General features: G+C 40.9%; 1 protein-coding gene across 2 annotated transcripts; it reads left to right on the forward strand.

Annotated features, from left to right (window-relative positions):
• The first annotated feature begins 100 nt into the window (after window positions 1–100).
• Window positions 101–20,051, forward strand: zc3h7bb (zinc finger CCCH-type containing 7Bb). Of its 2 annotated transcripts, none has more exons than XM_061706280.1 (21): window positions 101–318; window positions 1,047–1,108; window positions 3,814–3,850; window positions 4,200–4,397; window positions 4,506–4,664; window positions 4,889–5,026; window positions 5,546–5,588; window positions 5,675–5,907; window positions 7,283–7,574; window positions 8,911–8,969; window positions 10,848–10,947; window positions 11,052–11,213; window positions 11,296–11,501; window positions 11,586–11,686; window positions 11,780–11,961; window positions 12,668–12,747; window positions 13,252–13,511; window positions 13,588–13,693; window positions 15,666–15,774; window positions 16,077–16,210; window positions 16,707–20,051. In XM_061706280.1, exons 2-21 carry the CDS (start codon window positions 1,050–1,052, stop codon window positions 16,740–16,742), a joined length of 2,694 nt encoding a protein of 897 aa, XP_061562264.1. In that variant the 5' UTR covers window positions 101–318; window positions 1,047–1,049; the 3' UTR covers window positions 16,743–20,051. The 2 variants fall into 2 exon arrangements, with proteins under 2 accessions (XP_061562264.1, XP_061562265.1); XM_061706281.1 differs by having other exon boundaries at window positions 5,678–5,907.
• The last annotated feature ends 166 nt before the right edge of the window (window positions 20,052–20,217 follow it).

Genomic DNA, 20,217 nt, shown 5'->3' on the forward strand with positions numbered 1-20,217 from the left:
AACCCAGCCTATATAAAACGGCACGACCTTTCTGCCCCCTTGTGGCCGCTTTTCGCTTGAAACTTGTTGCCATACTGCATTAGCCAAAACAGCTAGCAGTCAGGAGGCTAACATTTAGCCAACAAGCAGTTCAGCAGCAGCTGTAGCTCGTAAAGGAAAAAAAAAAAAAACCTCGTGCTCCGTCTACAAATCAATGACAAGAGCATCAAACTTACAAATATGCTGCCTGGATAGTGACTGCCAAATTTCTATTTCCACCCATCTTTGTCGCCTTTAACGCTCCGTGAAGTTATTAGTGATCCGAAACTTAACTGTGAGGTGAGTTGTGCTAACAAAATAATAATAATAAAATCACACTCGCCAGCTACTCGGTTATCGTCAACTAATCTTCTGCTGTTAAATATACACGACTGGAGTCAGCATGAGTATAAAATGGACATTAGACGACACAATGCTAACCACCTAAATAAGTGTACAGTTCCAAAGCCAAGTTTGATTTGCCTCAGGTCGGACACGTTAGCCTTTACCACTACTAGCGTTAGCAGTCAACTATAACCTCTGTCGATAGCTTTCCTGTAACATTAATATCGACTAACCCAATGGTGATGTCTATTTAAAGACAATTTTGTCGGTGTAACGTCCAACTGGAGCAGCTTTTGTCGAACTACATTGACGCGAGTTAGCGTAACCACAGTGCTAACCTCCGGGGTTCACTGTGACTAACAAAGCGATGTAGTTTATACATCAGATATGTCGCGTGTGTGTTCAATGTCCTTTTCTAATGAGGGGTATTTACCACATCGATTCAGCTCGTAAGTCATCCCCTCTGTTTGTAATTGAGCTAGCACCCTTGCTTCTGCGTGTTTACGGTAGGCCCTGCCTATGCACGGTGGCAGCCAGCAATATTGACATTTTTCACAACCACGTCACGTAGAGCAATTTATTGCGATACTGTCGATTTATGTGTGAACATTCTGACACCGGCTGCAGTTGTCTTTGATGCCGTTGTGAAAATAAGTAAACTTTCCATTTGCTTCCATCTCCAGGCAATGGACCCAGATAGACTGAAGCGAAAAGAGGAAATCCAGAAAGCAATGAGTTTTATTCAGTAAGTAAAACAATAGTGCAGCACGGTGACTTAGTGGTTAGCAGTGATTCACAAATCTAAGGCACTTGTGTTGAGAGTACAACTTCCCATGCTTGCATGGGTTTTCTCGGCTACTCCAGATTCCCCCCGCGTTCAAAAACATACGTTAGGGTAACTGAAGACTAAATTGTCCATAGGTGTGAATGTCAGTATGGATGGTTTTTTTTTGTCTGTATGTGGTCTGTAGATGGGCTGGCGACCAGTTCAGGGTGTAGCCCTCCCGTGATCCTAATGAGGACAAGCGCTATAGAAAATGAATGGATGTACATATGCGTGCCCTGCCAAGGGTTTAAATTGACTTCAGACTGTCTTCAGAAATGTGACTGGAATGTTAAAAAAATGGAGCTCCAGTAGACACCTTTCATTGGAACAAAGAAATTTGTAAATGCTGAGAGTCAAACAAATTCTGGAACAAAAATTGCTATATTTTAAGGTTTTTTTGATAGCATTATTGTGTCTCGACTGAGTCAAACTTAAAAAAAGAAAAGAAAAGAAAAACAAATGTCAGGGTCCCAAATAGTGTATCCGGTTTCACATCGTCAAATGCGATGTAAAATGAGGTCTTTGGGAGATGCAGTCCTCAATTTCCAGCACTACAATATGCGATCCATGTTTTTAAAGTTTACAGTAAGTAAACATTTTTCTGAGCGGTCAGCAGCACTCAAAGCAAAGATTGAACTTTTGATTTCTCGTAACTCGACAAAAAGAGCGGGGATTGATAACAGAAATTAAAACTGTGTAGCAGGCAGAGGTAAACAGAAAGACGATCGCTGGTTGGTGCAGAGCTGTCAAATGTTGGGGAACGTCCGTATTTTGTTATGGAAATCAGTGCATGCTGACTTGTTCCATCCATAAGACTGAGTACAAATTTCTTAAATTTAATTAGATGAAATACTATATTGTCAAAACAAACAAACGGAGTGTCCACATAACCCAACCTTCCTGCTTCCCGGGTACTACGGGCACGGTATTTTATTACTTTCAAGTGAGTATTGGAACATGTGACTGATGGGTGTTTCTAGTTGCTCAGGTGTTGCCTTTTAGATTGATTGTTTAAACATTAAATAGTATTTGTTTTTGGCCTTGTGTTTCACCTGTGAAAACTTCATTTGCTGTTAATTAAGCAAACATGAAGACCAGACAGCTGTCTATGGGAGAAAAAAAAAATATTTTGAAGCTGAGAGAAGAGGGAAAATTGATCAGCAATATTGCACAAACATTGGGGATAGCCAAAACAACAATTTGGAATGTCCTGAAAAAGAAAGAAACTACTGGTGTGTATTGAGCAACAGACATTGAACAGGTCGGCCAAGGGTATCAACAGCAGTTGATGACAGAAACATTGAGAGAGTTGTGAAGAAACACCCAAAGACAACAGTCAGTGACATCACTGCCAACCTCCACAAGGCAGGGGTCAAGATATCACAATCCACTGTATGAAGAAGACTTCGAGAGAAGAAATATACAGGCCATAGCGCAAGATGCAATCCACTCACCAGCAAAAAGAATTGGAACGCCAGATTGGATTTTGCAGAGAAGTACAGAGATGAGCCACAAACGTTTTGGAACAAAGTTTTCTGGACTGATGAGACCAAGATTAACCTCTACCAAAGTGATGAAAAGACCAAAGTACGGAGAACAATAGGATCTCCTTATGATCCAAAGCACACAAGCTCATTTGTGAAGCATGGTGGCTTGGGCTTGGATGGTTGCTTCTGTAACCGACTCACTAGTCTTTATTGATTATGTAACTCATGATGGTAGCAGCAGAATGAATTCTGAAGTATACAAAACCATTTGGTCTGGCAATTCACAGAAAAATGCATCCAAACTATTCGGGCAAAGCTTCATCATGCAACAAGACAATGACCCAAATTGACCCAAAACACACTGCTAACACAACAAAGGACTTCATCAGGGGGGAAAAGTGCAAGGTCTTTACACTGGCCAAGTCAATCACTGGACCTTAACCAAATAGAGTATGCATTTTACCTCCTGAAGAGGAGACTGACAGGAGAAATCTCAAATGAAGAATGCAACTGTCTGAAGTTGATGTGTCACAGGCTTGCAGTTATTGCAAGTAAGGGTTATGCCACTAGATATTAAATGTTATTCACTTTAAGTTAATGTCTGTCCCAATACTTTTGCTCACTTGAAAAGTGGGTGGCTTCAAACAAAAGGTGCTCAGTCTTGAGTTGTTTAACCCATCTACACGTAAATACCATGAAATAAAAACTGGAATTGTGAACTTTTGTCTCATATTCATCTTTTGATCTGAAGCCCAAATGTCTTCAGTATACAACAAAAACAAAGGAATTGACCTTGCCGTTCCAATACTTTTGGAGGGGACTGTATATGGCGTGAAGTGTTTTAAAATTTAGGGGAGAAAAGCATAAAATTGGACACTGATTTAGTATTTAATGGAACGTTTATTCAAATAATTGCCCAAAACAGCGTTTTGAAAAATTGCTATACAAATCTCAGCATTTGGTATACAAAAAAAAATTGTATCGCAATAAATGCGATCCAAATATTTTTTTGGGGTAGTATTTCAAACCCTCAATGTTACGTTTCAGTACAGAAAATAAAGTGGATATATAAAATAATAGTCAGATGTCCTTTTTGTTATTGAGACCACAGTGTTCACTTATGTTATCTGTTTACAGGTCTTCATTGCCTTTCCCAGAGCCAGAGAATTATGAGGTTTGGTTATTTCCTTTTTGATGCATTTGTTTCAGTATCTGTTTTTACTGACTTGTTCCTGACCTCCTTATATTTAGTAGCATATGTTTTAGGCTTAGTGTGTTTTACCAACCTTGTTCAAGAAGTATGCAACACAAGTCCAAGCCCACAATTTTTGGAGGGGTGTGGCATATACTGCATCGACTTACGACTGCAATTTTGTTTTGTACTTTCTTTTAAGTATAATTTTACATTACAGTTCTAGGTACGAGTTATATATATATATATATATATATATATATATATGCATGCATGCATGCATGCAAGTGCTGTTCTAGTTTCATTGCGTCATTTTTCACTTGTATTTCAGGCTTTCTTGACCCAGTTGGTATGTAACCTCCTGGATGAGGGAAACTCCTGTTTCCGAGATGGTGACTACCGTCAGGCAGCCCAACAGTACAGAGAAGGGATCAGTGTCGCCCGTTACGCCCAGGCTGAGGCCCTTGTCATTCCCCACGATTTGCTGAAGAGTCTCTACGTCAACCGGGCTGCCGCCTTCTACCAAATTGTGAGGGACAGTGATCTCGCAAATGATCTTGTATTATAATGTATAGTCCAGTGTCAGACTCATTCCCAACTCTTGGTGTAACCTAAATGCTTGTTTTTTTCTCCTCAGAGGGAATATGAGCGTAGTGTTCAGGACTGTGAGAGTGCGCTGTTTGTGTCCGAAGGCAGTCGCAGGGCTCTCTACCGCAAGGCACTCTGCCTGAGGGAAATGGGACGACTCAGAGAGGCCTACGAGTGCGGCACCAAATGTCTGCTCACGGAACCACATGTATGTAATTAACACATTAATTCCAAATATGTAAAGTTTAGATTTTTTTCCTGATAGTGGGCTGTTCATGTAAAAGTTGAATAGGATTTTTGTCTGTGCTAATTCAAGAGTAAGGGTGGCTTTACCTTTGAAGTCCAAGTGCCCAATTCCAATTGAATGCCTATATAAATTTTTTTTGGGGAGGACTATATATTTGTATTTTATTTTTATATTTTTCTTTATAGGACAGGCAGGTGTGTGATCTGGCTCAGGATCTGGCCAATAAGCTGGGCCTAAAGGGCCGTAAAGCCTACATCAGCCACACTGAGTCCACATCCACAGAGAGAGAGTGTCTTGGCGAGACAGCTCCACCCACTGGAGAGGTGTGTGTTGTCAATGTCACAGCTCATTGATGCTATAATCAAAAGTATGTGTCTTACACAATGGCCGCAATGTGCTTTATACTCTTTGAAGAAACACACGCCTCGATGTCAAGTTATCTATTTAACGAGAACGATGAAGGAGCCCTGTAGAGATACAACATATGTGGGCCAAGTCTAACAACTCTTGTATAAATATATGGTAAGGGTAAGGGTTCTAACAGTAACTAGAAAGCAAACTATAATATTAATATACAAATATAGTAATTAACTATGCAGACTTACAGGAATAAAGTAAGCAGACTAATGAAACCCCTGTGACATGAACATTTAAGGGAGACCACAATCAAAATGGCTGACAACTGTCTGAGACGGTCGAACCAGAACTAATCCCCTAGTGACCCCTAGTGGGCGGAGGAAAACTCTGCACTCTTCATCTTTATTGATTTGGTAGTTGTTCCTTTACTTGATTCATGTGACTCCTCAAAGCTAATTCATTTTCTTTCTTTCTTTTTTTTTTAGTTGTCCTCCAATGGGATGGAGTCTCTGGGTGACATGGGGCCAGGTATGACAAAATTCTCTGAACATACCTTCTAAGGTTCGATCCGGTCATTCATATCTTGTCTCCTCATTTTTCTCACACACCCTAAGCAGACCTGTCTAATGCTCAGTGCATCCCTGCACCTCTGGCCACGCCCATCCCAGTCAGTGACGATCCCTCTGTCCTGACACCATGCACGGACCTATCCGAAAGCCCCAGCAGCCAGTCCCTTCTGCCGATGCCATACTCTGTCCCCGTGTCTGAACACATGGACGAATGCAGCAGCATAATCAAAGATGAGCTCGACAGTCTCCTGGAATGCATACCCAAGAAAGTCAGCGAGGTGGGACTCTACAGTAACTTATTATTGTTACAGCATGTTGTCAGAGAAGTAACGTAGTAAACCACCTATCATTTGCGACTATAGTTATGTAGCCACAGAAGAAAAAAAATAACAGGAAAAGCAATAATTGTTGTGATTGGTGTTATGAAACCAAAAGTGGGCAATTTTAATTCCCCACATGCACCACATTCCCTGCGAGACTTTATTTACTTTAATTTTTTGGCGTGCCACATCAATATAACTGAAATATTGACCTATAAAAAATTCAAAAGTGGCCTTTAAAAAAAAAAAAAAAAAAAAAAGATATTTGACGCATCTATATCAATATTGTACAACAAGATGACGTTGTGTATTTTGTCCCCCTCACGTTAGACCCAGTGCACATTGACCCGCGTGGCTGAACCTGACTAGAACGCAGTGTGGGGTTCGGCAACTAGTTTTCATGAGTGGACGATAGTGGCCACTAGTTTTGCTCTGATTTGGTGAACAGCATCGCTACGTTGAAGATGTAACAGTCAATCAAAAATGCACATGAGCTTTCACCCCCATCCAAAAAAAACAAAAAACACTACAATTCTGGCTTCTAAACCAGTAAGTGAAATTCAGCCGAAACGCCGCCAAGCCATACGAATATCAATACCACTTTTTTTGCAGACAGAGTACAAGTACTTAAAATTGAGCACTCACCAACATAGAGTAGCAATACTTGATAATGCTATTACATCTTGTGATTGTGATGAAAATGCATTATTGTAATCAATTATTGTTCAAAAACAAACTTTTCTTGAATGTTGCATGCTTGACTCAAATATATTACATTTTAGATATTGTAACAACTTGTCATTACATAACACTAAAAGAATAAATCACATATTGCAAAAAATAAACTGAATAATTTCTACTGTGATCATAAGTGTATAATTAAAGTATTCAATACAAATATTAATTCCCTTAGTAATCTTTTATGGGTTTTTTTGTATTATAAAGTGTACATGAACACGGCGCAAGCAGCCGTTAAATGTCTGATCATGTAAACATATAATGACTCTGCACTAATCAGCAAGCCAGAATTAATTTCATGACAAATAGCTGAAAATAATGTAGAAACAAACAATACAATAAAAGTGACCGAGTGGCATAGAGTTACCAACAACAGTTTCATCTACACAACACACAAACAACTGCAAATTAGTTAAATGTGGAAAAAGTATGTTTCACGGTCAGTGTGATACTGTATGTGTTTTTGTGGGTTAGTCGGATTTTGTGTATGATTGGGTCAGCTTTTTGTGTGGGGGGCGACACAGGGGTCTGATTTAGTTTGGTGTTCTGATTGTAATAATGATTGCCTCTGTTGTCCACTTGTGTTCCGGCCCAGAGTCCAGTAGGCGCCATCCCCACTAACCTTCCAAACACAGCAGTGGGGCTACGGCCTCCTTACTCCCCCAATCTCTCCGCCCCATCAGCCCAACTCGCCCCCACCTTTTTCGGCTCCTCTATCAGTGACCTTCCCCCACTGGAGGCTTACTCGCCGCTGGCCCAGCGAGACCAGGACTCCACCCAAGCGCAGGACGCTCTGGGAGGCTTCTCAAGTGGAGCCATGGATGGAGAGGGGAAAGCTGGAGTCATTTCTGGTGGACTCGACTCTTTATCAGAGTACACCCTCCCTGGTGAGTGAACGTTTTGGCCAATCAATCATTCTTCACAACCAGTTTACTGATGAAGGATTTTTTAGCTGTTTCGAAGCTGTTTCCATATTTAAATTATGAATAACAGCGATACAATCAGAACAAATCGTATTTACGTATTGAATCATAATGAGAAATCCAGCCATCTCAAATGCCAGGTGGAAAAGACAATAATATCTTGAAAACGGGCACTCTGGAAATTTTCAACACAAATTATTTTGCAAACCCAATAAACTGACATCCAAGATTATATAAAATGATGGCATGGGATTAACAACAAAATCGACATTAGTATTACACTTGCAGTTTTTAGCTTATTGAGTACGTACACTATATTGCCAAAACTATATATGATCTTTAGTGACATCCCCTTCATAGGTAATAGGGTTTAATATGACATTGGTCCACCTTTTACAGCTGTAACAGCTTTAACTCTTCAAAAAATGCTTTCCACATTTTCATCAGTGTCTGTAGGGAATGTTTTACCATTCTTCCAGATGTGCCTTTGTGAGGTCACACATTGACGTTGGATGAGAAGGCCTGGCTCTCAGTCTGCACTCTAATTCATCCCAAAGGTGTTCTATCTGGTTGGTGTCAGGACTCTGCACAGGCTAGTCAAGTTCATCCACAACAGACTCTCTCATCCATGCCTTTATGGAACTTGCTTTGTGCATTGGTGCACAGTCACAGCCATGCCCGAACTGTTCACACAAAGTTGGGAGCAATGAATTGTCCAAAAGCTCTTGGTATGCAGAATCCTGGAACTCGGGAGCCAATGTCTTGGAGATTTCCATGTTCCCAACTTTGTAGGAACAGTTATTCTATTTCTAACATGGCTGTGCACCAGTGCACAAAAAAAAGACAATGATAAAGACATGGCTGAGAGAGTTTTGAGTGGATGGACTTGACTGGTCTGCACAGAGTCCTGACCTCAACACGATAGAACACCTTTGGGATAAATTAGAACGGAGACTGAGAACCAAGCTTTCTTATCCAACATCACTGTGTGACCTCACAAATGCACTTCTGGAAGAATGGTCAAAAATTCTCACCAACACACTCCTACACCTTGTGGACAGCCTTCCCAGAAGAGTTTAAGATGTTATACCTCTGCAAAGGTTGGGCTGACATCATATTAAACCCTACGGATTAGGAATGGGATGTCACTGAAATTCATATGTGAGTCAAGTCAGGTGAGTGAATACTTTTGGCAATATAATATATATGTAAATGGATCTCAGTGGGTTACTTGTACCTGATGTTTATGCCTGACCAATTGACAAAGTACTCATCAGTATGTTTGTTTCTGGTCTTTAAGGGGGACGAGTGTGTCACAGCTTCATCCCTGGGATGCGCAACCATGGCTCTGCACAAGCAGTGAGTTAAACATACATGCAAATCAGTCGACTTTCGGCGAAATTCGCCTTTTTGAACTCAAAATAGGCCATTTACGTAAATCATATCGATCTGATGAGTTTTTTCTGCGGGGGGGTCGCCGTCGTCACTGACGTCATAGGCTATTACGTACTCCTTGAACGCTGGCAACTTGAGCCATTCCACACATCCACCATACACACACAGATGTAATTGTGTATATTACTTAACTCCGCAGGCGGACTAATATGCGGCCTGAGGTTCCTTCCGCCTGTGCGCTCGAAGTCACAGGAGTTGACCAGAAAAAAACTTCCGCCGCTTCTGCCGTTACTAAGTCACCGTACTTTTACTCCGTTACTATGATCTAAATGTCGCTTGCTACTTTTAGTTATCAATTATTGCTTATTTATCATATTTACGTGCGCGAGACTACGACTTCAACTTCCGCATTGGCCGCTGTTTGTGTCATCCAATTCATGCGCTACTGATGTTTAAGTCTAGTTCACTTATCAAACGACACAAGAAAGTCACAGGACCTCAACGTTGTCTTCCATTGGGCTTCCCAGACAGAGGTATTCACACTAGATTAGCCTGCCCCGCTGATTGTCGTGCGTACGTGGTGGCCATGTTTGGAAGGTCGTCGTTACCATGATGGCAACAGCACGCTACTCTTGTTTACATTTAGACAAACAAAAACAACAGGTTTCATGTATTGTAGTATTTGTCTGGCACTGTCTGCCCAAACGTGGATATTTCAGCTCACTTATAACTCGAAAAAACACAGTGCAGTAAATTGCAGATGTTTTGTTTTTGTGGTTTTGACTGTGCATACACACACAAAGCAACATCAGAATTTGTACGTTCACATTTTATTTTGTATTTTTTTTAATTGAAGTTCATGCAGTGGTAAAAACATTTTTTTAGGAGGACTACTATTTACTTTTACTTGAGTCACATTATTGTCAAGTAACAGTACTGTTACTTGAGGACAATGTTTGGGTACTCTACCCACCTCTGGAGTAGAGGTACTCTTGCGTTTATGCAACATTTTTGCTCATCAGATCAGCCACTGTGGTATTGGTTGCGCTGGTCTTTTGTATTTTCATATTGAGGTGCTGCGGGTGGTCCCAAGTGTATCCGCGAAGCACACGTAACATTGACGACAAGAACTGATCTGCTAGTACATTTTGTATTAATTAGGAAACACGCCTACAATTATCTAATTAGTTTACTAATGTTAATATTAAATGTATTAAGCAACGCAGTGGTGTTAAGGATTACGTCACAACACCGAATGAACTAACTTCAAATTCATAAATGGCCAAAGAAAACAGAAAAATATTGTACTTAACATTTTCCTGGTGGATGCATTTGGGATTAGCCTTTGAAGTTGGTAATAGTGAAAAATAAAGTGAAACAGACAATGATTTTAGTCAATTATTTTCCAGAAAGAAAGTGCTTAAAGAGGAGGATGCTATTTATGTGGCACAGCTTGAAGCAGGCATCAGGTGCAGGTGGAGATGGGCCTGGCTCAAGTTGGAGGCCTAAACAAAAAAGAAAAGAAATGAAGAAAATGTAATTTTAATCTTAAATTTGTACATCAACATATACTTCAGTGGTGTAAGTAAGTTTTTCTGCGTGAAGAATAAAAAATTTTTTTTTGCCTTATTGTACTCTTTAGTCTTCCAGATTGCTTAGTTTATGTTAAAATAAAATTAAAAAATTCTCTGCGGGGGGCTCCCTTAAAATGTGTTTTTTTTTTCATGTGTTTGCATGTTATTTGTGTCAAAACCTTCTTGGTAAACCAATTGTTCATCATTTTCCATTTTATAAGATAAATTTTTTTTACAAATATATCTTTATGGATGGTTTCTTCTCCAGAATGGTCCAGCAGGAACAAACCTCTCGTTGCTGTCCAGGAATCCTCTGGCTGGCACACACGACTTCCGTCAGGCCTGTCATGCCTGTTACAGTCGAATAGGTCAATAGACCATTATTGTTAATTTTAATGTGTATGAATTTCTTGGAATTGTATTATTTTTCGATATGTACATACATTTGACACAGTTTTACTCTTGTTTACAGGTCCGCGGGTAATGGACTACAAATATCAGCCAGAAGCAGCACATCGATGCAAAAGGGATGTTCTCCTGTGTCGCCTCAAAAACACAGATGACCCCACCTGGAAGAGGATTCGGCCCCGGCCTGCACGGAACAACTTCTTAGGGGCCTTTGTACTTTGTAAAGGTATGTGTTCACATTTTCAACAAACTAGGGCTGAGTTGTATGTGCATTTCCTTTACATAATCCCTTTTTTTGGGTTCTGCAGAGGTGCAGGAACGCCAGGAGTGCCAATACGGTGAGAACTGTACCTTTGCATACTGCCAGGAGGAAATTGATGTATGGACACAGGAGCGGAAGGGCGCACTGAGCCGAGAACTGCTGTTCGACCCTCTGGGGAGCACGGAGAGACGTGCACTCAGTGTCACCAGACTGCTGCAGCTCCACATGGGCATGTTCATGTTCCTCTGTGAGGTGAGATCAGTCAGTCTGGAAGGCGCTCCTTTCTCTCTGTTTGGGGAAAAATCATTCTTTTGTATTAATTTGTTCTTTCCGCAGGAATGTTTTGATAGTAAGCCCCGCATTATAAGCAAGCGCAGCAAAGAAAACTTGTCAGTTTGTTCCAACCTCACAGCTCGACACCCGTTTGATGACAATAAGTGAGTTTTGTGCTCTTCAAACGTGGGTTGTTTTTATTTATTTTAATCATATGGGACAGAAAAAAACGACAACCTCATCTAATCTGACTGCAGGTGCCTGGTGCATGTGGTGCGGTCAGCAAACGTGCGCTACAGCAAGGTGCGCCCTCTCCACCCCCTCTGCCAGTTTGATGTTTGTCGCCACGAGGTTCGCTACGGCTGCCAGCGTGAGGACAGCTGCTCCTTTGCGCACTCTGTCATAGAACTCAAATGTTGGGTACTTCAACAAGACACTGGTAAGGTGACAATGTGCACTTTATTTACCCTGTTTAGCCTCATATGGAGTTCAAAATATTAACTTAAACTAGGTTGCAGTGCAGTTCTGTACCACAACAAACTGCAATAATAAACACATTGTTATATTAATACAGCTCTGATAGTTATCTCTGAAACACCATTATTATCTTGGTAAAAGTAGAATATTGTTATAACTCTTAAAGGAGACATGGGGCTCTTTTTTTCACAATTTATAACAGTCACCAGGTGTCTTAATGTCTTGTGAATTTGTGTGCTTTTGTCAAACTAGCCCAAGGATCAAGAAAATTAGGTTACTTTATAGACCTTATTTCTTTTGTTGCTGAAATTAACCAGTTTACACCCCGCCACATATACTGCTGGACTGATGGCAAGTGCAGATTTTGTTATCATGATGACCGGCGATGGAGCTAGGAAACAGTGGGGCAGAAGTGTAAAATGGCTCCCTCAAAGAAAGACATGGGCAGATAGAAAAATATTTACACTGTTGTTTGATTTCACACTTATTTGGTGTGCAGGCACTCCAGAGACCCGACTTTTTGCTTAACATTGTTTGCCTTGCTTGTTTACTTATTGGCGACATACTATATTCCCATCCTGTTTACAAGGCAAAGGTGAAAGACTGAATATGGGACATTATATGCAGCAAATACTGACGGCCTACTCTCTCCCTCATATTTCCTTCAGGCATTACCCATGAAGAGATGGTGCAGGAGTCCAAAAGACATTGGCAGAGGCTAGAGCAGAATGCACAAAAGCAGCAGAAGGTAGGCTGGAAATAGCAATGCGATGGTACAGGGGTCCTTGGTTCACGGTGCAGTTCTGTTCCTACAGCGGCAACGTAACCCATATTGGTATGCAAGTCAGAATGCCAACCTACGCTTATGCAGTGGTGAAGTCATATTCACAGTAAATGTTTGTATGGAAAACATCATTAATTTAAAACATGCCTTGTCGTTGATGTATTCTTATGCCGCTGGGCAAACTAGGTGAATGCTGTTTGTAACCTTGAAATGTCATAATTACAGTATGTATTTTTATATTAAAAAAAAAATCCAATTAAACAATAAGTGTGGTGGCAACTGAGAGTGCCTTCTTGTGCTACATGGCGATGAAATTCCTTCGTTGCGCGCAGATCATAATCTCAATTTCGGGAATGATGTATAAACCGAGAACCCCCTGTCTCCTGTTATGCAAATGTCAGTTGATTCAAAATCCACAACACTTTAAACATTCATCCTTTGTAATTGACTTCCTTTGTTCTATTCCAGCCCATCCATTTTCCCCACCCGAGCAGCAGCATGCCTATCGGGGGAATGGGGGTTGGAGCAGGGGGCGTCGGGGGAGGAGACTGCATCGTTGGGGGTGGCGTCCCTTCTGTGGGAGGGCTAGGAGCGCTAGGAGGCGGCGCTGGGCGGGGCCGTCCCCTCAACCTGAAAATGAAGTTTGTGTGCGGCCAATGCTGGCGAGAGGGCCAGGTGAACGAGCCTGACAAGAACCTCAAGTACTGCACTGCCAAAGCGCGACATAGGTGGGGCTGCGCTTAAAGCACGCACTGGCTTTTCCCCTGAACCAGAAAAACTTGGCATGTATATTGTGTTTTCCAGCTGGACGAAGGAGCGGCGAGTCTTGCTGGTGAAATCCTTTGAGAAGAAGAAATGGGTGGTTGTTCGGCCTCTCCCGTTTTCCCGCACCTATCCACAGCAATATGATGTAAGTGCTCGCTTCGACCCTCAGCTGTCGCAGTGTGGAGCCTGCTCTCTTCTCACATACCGAGGCCACGTGACAGCCACAGGCTCACTCAGCCTTTTTACTTCTTGTGTTATATCCATTTTCTTTACCGCTTATCCTCACTAGGGTCGCGGGCTGCTGGAGCCTATCCCAGCTATCTTTGGGCGGGAGGCGGGGTACATCCTGAAACGGTCGCCAGCCAATCGCAGGGCACATACAAACAAACAACCATCCGCACTCACATTCACACCTACGGGCAATTTAGAGTCTCGAATCAACCTACCACACATGTTTTTGGGATGTGGGAGGAAACCGGAGCACCCGGAGAAAACCGACCCAGGCACGGGGAGAACATGCAAACTCCACACAGGCGGGGCTGGGATTCGAACCCTGGTCCTCAGAACTGTGAGGCAGATGTGCTGTGTGTTATATAAATTTTTTTTTATTTTTTGGTTGCTGTTTACTTCGCCCAGATTTATTTCGACTTTGGAACAGTACAATTTCAGTATAACAGTGCTAATACAGCTCTGTGATTTACAATAATCGCAGATAAAGCTAGAGCGAAAGCAGGTACACAGATTTTAGTATTTTCCCTCCATTGCGCTCAAAGTCAGCAAAGGCCTGATTAATGGAGGTTTCCAAAAGATTATCCTGAGCAATTATCCTGTGGTGTGATAGGTGCTGAGAATAATGGCTTCCTCCGATCTGCTTGAAAAACTCAAATGTTAAACCTGTTCAATATTTCCAATCCTTGTATGTGGTCAACACGACGACAGCCGTGCCACAGACTCCGTGATAACGATGTGAAACGTAACAATAGCCAATTAGGAGGCGATCTGATGGGTGCGCTTTTGGCGGTCACAAATAGTAGCACCGTAACAAGTGGCCACCATCTTTGTGGAATTTTCGAAAAAAACATGGAATGAGCACTTCAAACGCCACTGAAATCCTTCATAACAAATACCTTAATAGAAAAAACAATTGATTGGTGAAGGCCATGGCCTATTCTACTGCGCACACTGCTCTTTTCACTAACAATGTTCCATTTACGCTAGTTAATCTGAGTTTTTAGGATAAGTGACGCCGTTAGAAACGTCACGGTAATTTTGACGCGTTCATGTCGCTGAATTTTGGCCCAATATGAAGGATGGGTGAATATTTTAACTGACACTTTTCAACCAATCGGAGAAAATGTTACCCTAATAGCAGATGTAATTAGAAGGTCAAGGAGATATGAGAATTTTTTTTTTTACTGTTTCAGTCCGCTTTGAAAGCGTTTTTTGATGTGATTTTCTATAGACGATATCACACAAAAACATTCCCCAAAAAGGCATTTTTTCCTGACACAAAAAACTCCTGAACCCATCATCCGATTTTAAAAATTGCTGCGTTGTACTCCGGTTGAAGTGGGCGTTCCAACCAGACTCAGCATTTTGACAGACGGCCATCTTCGGCAGATCTTGTCACGTTGCTATAAATAGAGGTGGTGTTGAGTGTTTATATTATTTCTTCAAAGTCATTCACCCCATTAAAAAATGACAAGAAGAGTTTGCAACCACTATTCTTACTATTTCTTCGACTAGTACTGCTGCTGCTGCTACTCCTAACCCCCCCCCCACAGTCTGGATGTCTTGTGGCACCATTCTGCCTCTCACAGGTCAGTCTCGGTAGTACAACAACCATCTGATTTGTGGGTGAAAACTCATGTTGGAGATGTGCGCGCGTGCGTACACGTTGGTCATCTTGAGTACGCCACACACTTTAATAGCAATAAACACTTGCTGAGTTCCCCAACCTCCTTGTTCTGTATGGGGCCTATCACATTTTTAGAATCGGTTAAGATGTTAAATGTCGGTATGTTAGTAACATGCTTAACGGTTTGAACGTGAGTAGAGGAAGAGGTGTGTCAGCTGTCATTCTGTAAATGTTTTTCTTCTGCTGGTGTTTCGTCCAGATGTGTGTACACGTGATGAAGCAGAAAAAGTGCCATTATATTGGCAACTGCTCGTTTGCCCACAGCCTGGAGGAGAGAGACGTCTGGACGTACATGAAGAACAACAGTTGTAAGCCGCACTTTCACTGATGGGACATGTATGAATTGCACTTTATGACCCACATAAAGTGGTACCTTGACTTACAAGTGCCCCAACAAACAGTAACGATGAATTAAACTCGTAAGTCAAGGTATCACTGTACTTTGATTTATTTTGTCAGTGTATCAGGAGTTGTCAGGAGTTTCATTCTTTAGTCATGCCCTCTGTTTATGGCACCTCATCTGACAATTTAATCCTAGACAACAGCTCATTACACTGATTGTTGTCGCTGGGTGAGATCACGCTCACCTTTTTTCTGTCCCTTTTGCTAGTGAGAGACATGCAACAGATGTACGAGCTGTGGCTGCAGCTCACCAATCAGGGTAGGCGCACAGACAGTACCGCAGTGACCCCGCCCCCAGAGGACAAGCAGGTCACCATAACAGCGGACTACAGCGAGAGCATGGTGAGTAATTACCCGCCATCACGGTCTTGCTCCCGACTTCAAATTGAGTGACTCATTATTTACAATTATTGTGAGTGGAATTAGCAGTTACAAATTGTTTTCTCATATAAGACATTTTACAGAGGCAAACAGCCTAGAAGGTCATGTCTCATGCCTATTCAAAACTGACAAACACAATTTCTCACCTGATATAATGAAGTTTGACAAAGACTTCTTGGATTTTCATTGTCAGATCACATCTAGATGAATATTAGTGGCAAACACAAAACAATTTCATTGAAATTTGATCGTCTATTATAAGAGGGACTTTTTTTTCCTCTTCTTCTTCAGGGTGATGATTCTCACAGGAATGTATTGGGGACTTTTGTCCCCCCCCCATTCCTCCACAAAATGTATTTTTTTAGTAGTTTTTGTATTATTGAGCTCATAATCAACCAACCACAAAGCTGCTGTTGAGTGGGCAAGAAATGTAATGTGGTGGTGTGTATGCTTCCAGGGAGGCCGCCGGTTGTCGGACGGGGACGATCTCTGAGAGCGGATCACCACAGAGTTGCCGACAGTGACCGGAGACGGAACGGCCGGCCGCACCGGCTCCAACTGAGCAGCCTGTCATCTCAGTTTATCTCTTGCCTTGTGGGAGCTGATGTAAACACAACACGCACATAAACACACACACTGTCGCACATTTACACAGCACGAGCCACAAATCTCAGCCATCAATCAACTCTTTGAAGAAGCTTTGTTTCCTCAGTACCTCTTAAGTTCCCCTCTGTCAGATGGCACTGCAGGACACATTTACCGTTGACTAAAGTAATAATCATGAAGTACAGAGGACTCAAAATGTGTCTCCACCAGACCCCTCCTGTTTTTTTTTTTTTTTTGGTTTAAATCCTCGCAGCACCAGAGCAATTCTCGAATGAGCGCGCTGGCCGCGGTTCTTATGTTTTCCTTGGCAATAATGAAAAATGCTCTCGGACGAATGGAGCTTCAATGCTAAAAGTTATTTTCCACTGAATAGTGCCAAAAGGTAAAACGCTCACCGTGCTGACGAAGGCTTATTGACACCCAATTAAGAAGGGTCTGGTGGGCACGCTGAATTGAGCTGCAGTGTGACTAAATCCAACTCTCTCTGCCTTTGTAGCCATATAGGGAGAGGGTCAAAATGTTTTTGTTTTCATCGGGAGCTGTACTTCCTCGTGATATTGTCTGCCATATTGGTAGAGCACAATGAATGTAATCCCTGTACGGGCCTTTAAAATGGGGAAAATCGATCAATCTGTAAGAAAAACGCGCTGTTGTTGTTAAAGTGTGTAAGTCTTTACATTTCTAAAATCATGAGCAAAGTAATGGTTTCCCCCTCTTTCCCACTTTGAGAGGTGGCTGTATCACACGCGTGCGCGCACAGACACACGCACATACACAGACACACACACACACACACACACACAGGTGGTTTAATTCTACTGAAAACATCTTGGGAGAATTAATCTACACATCACTAGAATGAAATACAAAGAAAGGAGTTCTGGTATGAGAAATAATGACCTCAATTGGACTGAATCACAGTGTCAATGCTGCCCATGCAGAAGACCTCTGTTGTATTTTAAGAAGGAATAGCAATTTAAGGCTGGAACTAAGAAGAATAAATGAATTTAAATGATTTAACCAAATGAATATATTTTACATGTTAGAATATTGAAGCTAATTTGAAAGAAATGGCAAGTTGACACTTTCAGTCCTATTGGGGCTGTTATTTCCTACCATTTAGTGGTCTTGATGGCTAAAAGAAGAAGAGTCGGGGATTCAGATTATTATTATTTTTTTTTTTTGTGCCTCATGCATATGCGCACACACACACACACACACACACAATCAGGATTATCTGCCTGCTATATCATTTAAGCCTTTAATGCAAACAGGCACCATGGAATAATGTCTATATTGAAAACACACACCATTTTTACATATAATGCTATACTACTAATAATTGATAACTTAGCAATCAAGCTTAATAAATATATAACCAGAAAACTGTTTTGACCATAGAACTTTCTTTTATTGAGGTATTGCTATATGACATGTATCGCTGAACTACATTACTATAGTGATTTAAAAAAAATATATATTTTCTTTTTACGTTGTAATTTTTCCTTCTGTGTGGGTTGTTTCAGACAAATGATCGGGTTGCAGCTGAAATGGATGATTTGCCTACTTAAGTGCTGCACACTGTAACGTGTGTATGTTGTATTCAGCGTTATTAGCTGTGCCAATGAGCCCTCAACTGGAACAGCCCACCGTTTAGCTTCTTTGAGGGATCGCATTATTACTACTACTACCCTTAGTATTATGAATATGATAATGATTGCTATTGACTATTTCTCTTCTATATGCTATCAATTATATGTACGTTTATTGCAATGTATACCTATATATGTATCATGTATGAATATAATGACAGTAAATACACGTCTGTGTATGCAGCCTGTTGGGGAGGCAGTAAGCAGACAACAAAATGGACGTCCTAATGCTATAATCTATTTCTGTAGACCTAAGGGTAGCTGTTAACGATGTAGGGAGTGTTTTGCTCTCCATATGACGGGTAGAGTTATCTGCTCACTGCCTGTGCTGTGCCATTTTGGCTCTAAATGACTTTGCCAGACAACAATTGATCTGGGAATCATACACAGATGCTTACAGGTGCTTCTCAATAAATTACAATACTGTAGGAGAGTTTATTGTATTTCAGCATTGCAATTCCAAAACTGAAACTCAAATTATACAGATTCTTTCAACACAAATACTTTTCAGAAAGCAAATTCCAATGTCATATTAAAATATTTTTGACTGTTTATGTAACAGTCTAATTTCTTGGAGATGGTAAAATGTTTTTTTTTTTTTTTTCGGTAGCTGTCAGCTAAAACTGTAAAAATAACTAATCAAATCATAAAGGTTTTCTGTGTAGTGATTCTGGTTTTAAATTTAGTTGCAGAAATAAGTTTGTTTGTTCTAATTTATTGAGATGCACCTGTTCAGATGAATCTCCTCCTGCATAGCGCCTTATTTGATATAGTACACTTATAAAAATGATACATACCCTTATTGTATAACCCCGCTTACTATATACAGTACAGTATAAGATACCTGATAACCTATTATAATACTTAAGCACCCTGGTAAGATAAGTTAGATAAGTGATGGTGGAGTTGTGTTTTTAGTGGTTTGGTAGAATTAACTGGGCTGGGTAGATTGAACCACACCTTATATTTTAGTTCATATTTCAATTTAAACTCCATTGTGCACTGATTTGCGATCATCCTATGGAGGTATGGATAATGTTATTATACTAGTATGCCTTTTTTCTTCTCCCCTGCGAACGTTCAAGTTGACAGCACTGTGCTGGTTAAGTGATTTGTTTCATTTGTGCATTTTTTTTTTTTGCCTCAAGTGTTTGTTCTGACAAGGTTGTGTGTTTATCTCTAGTAATACAACATCTTCAAGCCAGACAGTACAAACCTCACTGCTATCTGTGTAACCAACCACCACCTCACACCTTCATTCGATTCCTGGTACAAACTCACCTACTGAGCTGAAAGTGAATCATGTCAATCAGTTCTAAGAAATTATTGGTTATTTGAATAAAGAATTACTTTCATCAAATCAAAAGAAAGAAACCAGGGTTGTAAAGTGGACAGACAAGGCCTCTCTTGTTTTTTTTTGTACTGTACTTTTTTTTTTTTATTACATTGGGTTTTTTGTTTTATTGACTTTGTTTTCTCTCCTCCCTGGTTAGAAGTTAATAAATACCCAAGTGGACCAAATCTCTTGAAAGCATTTAATAAACACTTTTAGAAAAAAAAGAAAAGAAAATTGAGTCTTTCATTTTTCGGGCAAAACTGATGTTGATGTGTCCTATTTAAACATGATACATACAATTGTACTTTTAACATTAAGAGGACTTTAACCCCTTTTATTAAAAACAATAAAAAAATGTAATGTTCACCATTCAG

This window comes from Phycodurus eques, chromosome 19 (assembly GCF_024500275.1).
Source record: "Phycodurus eques isolate BA_2022a chromosome 19, UOR_Pequ_1.1, whole genome shotgun sequence".
Taxonomy (NCBI): Eukaryota; Metazoa; Chordata; class Actinopteri; order Syngnathiformes; family Syngnathidae; genus Phycodurus; species Phycodurus eques.

What these genes read in the sequence shown, in the direction of transcription:
- zc3h7bb (XM_061706280.1), top strand. Translation starts at nt 1,050, where the DNA reads ATGGACCCAGATAGACTGAAGCGAAAAGAGGAAATCCAGAAAGCAATG. An exon ending in AAAGCAATGAGTTTTATTCA is followed by an intron (nt 1,109 to 3,813) that starts GTAAGTAAAACA and finishes ATCTGTTTACAG; the next exon opens with GTCTTCATTGCCTTTCCCAG. An exon ending in ATCAGAGTACACCCTCCCTG is followed by an intron (nt 7,575 to 8,910) that starts GTGAGTGAACGT and finishes CTGGTCTTTAAG; the next exon opens with GGGGACGAGTGTGTCACAGC.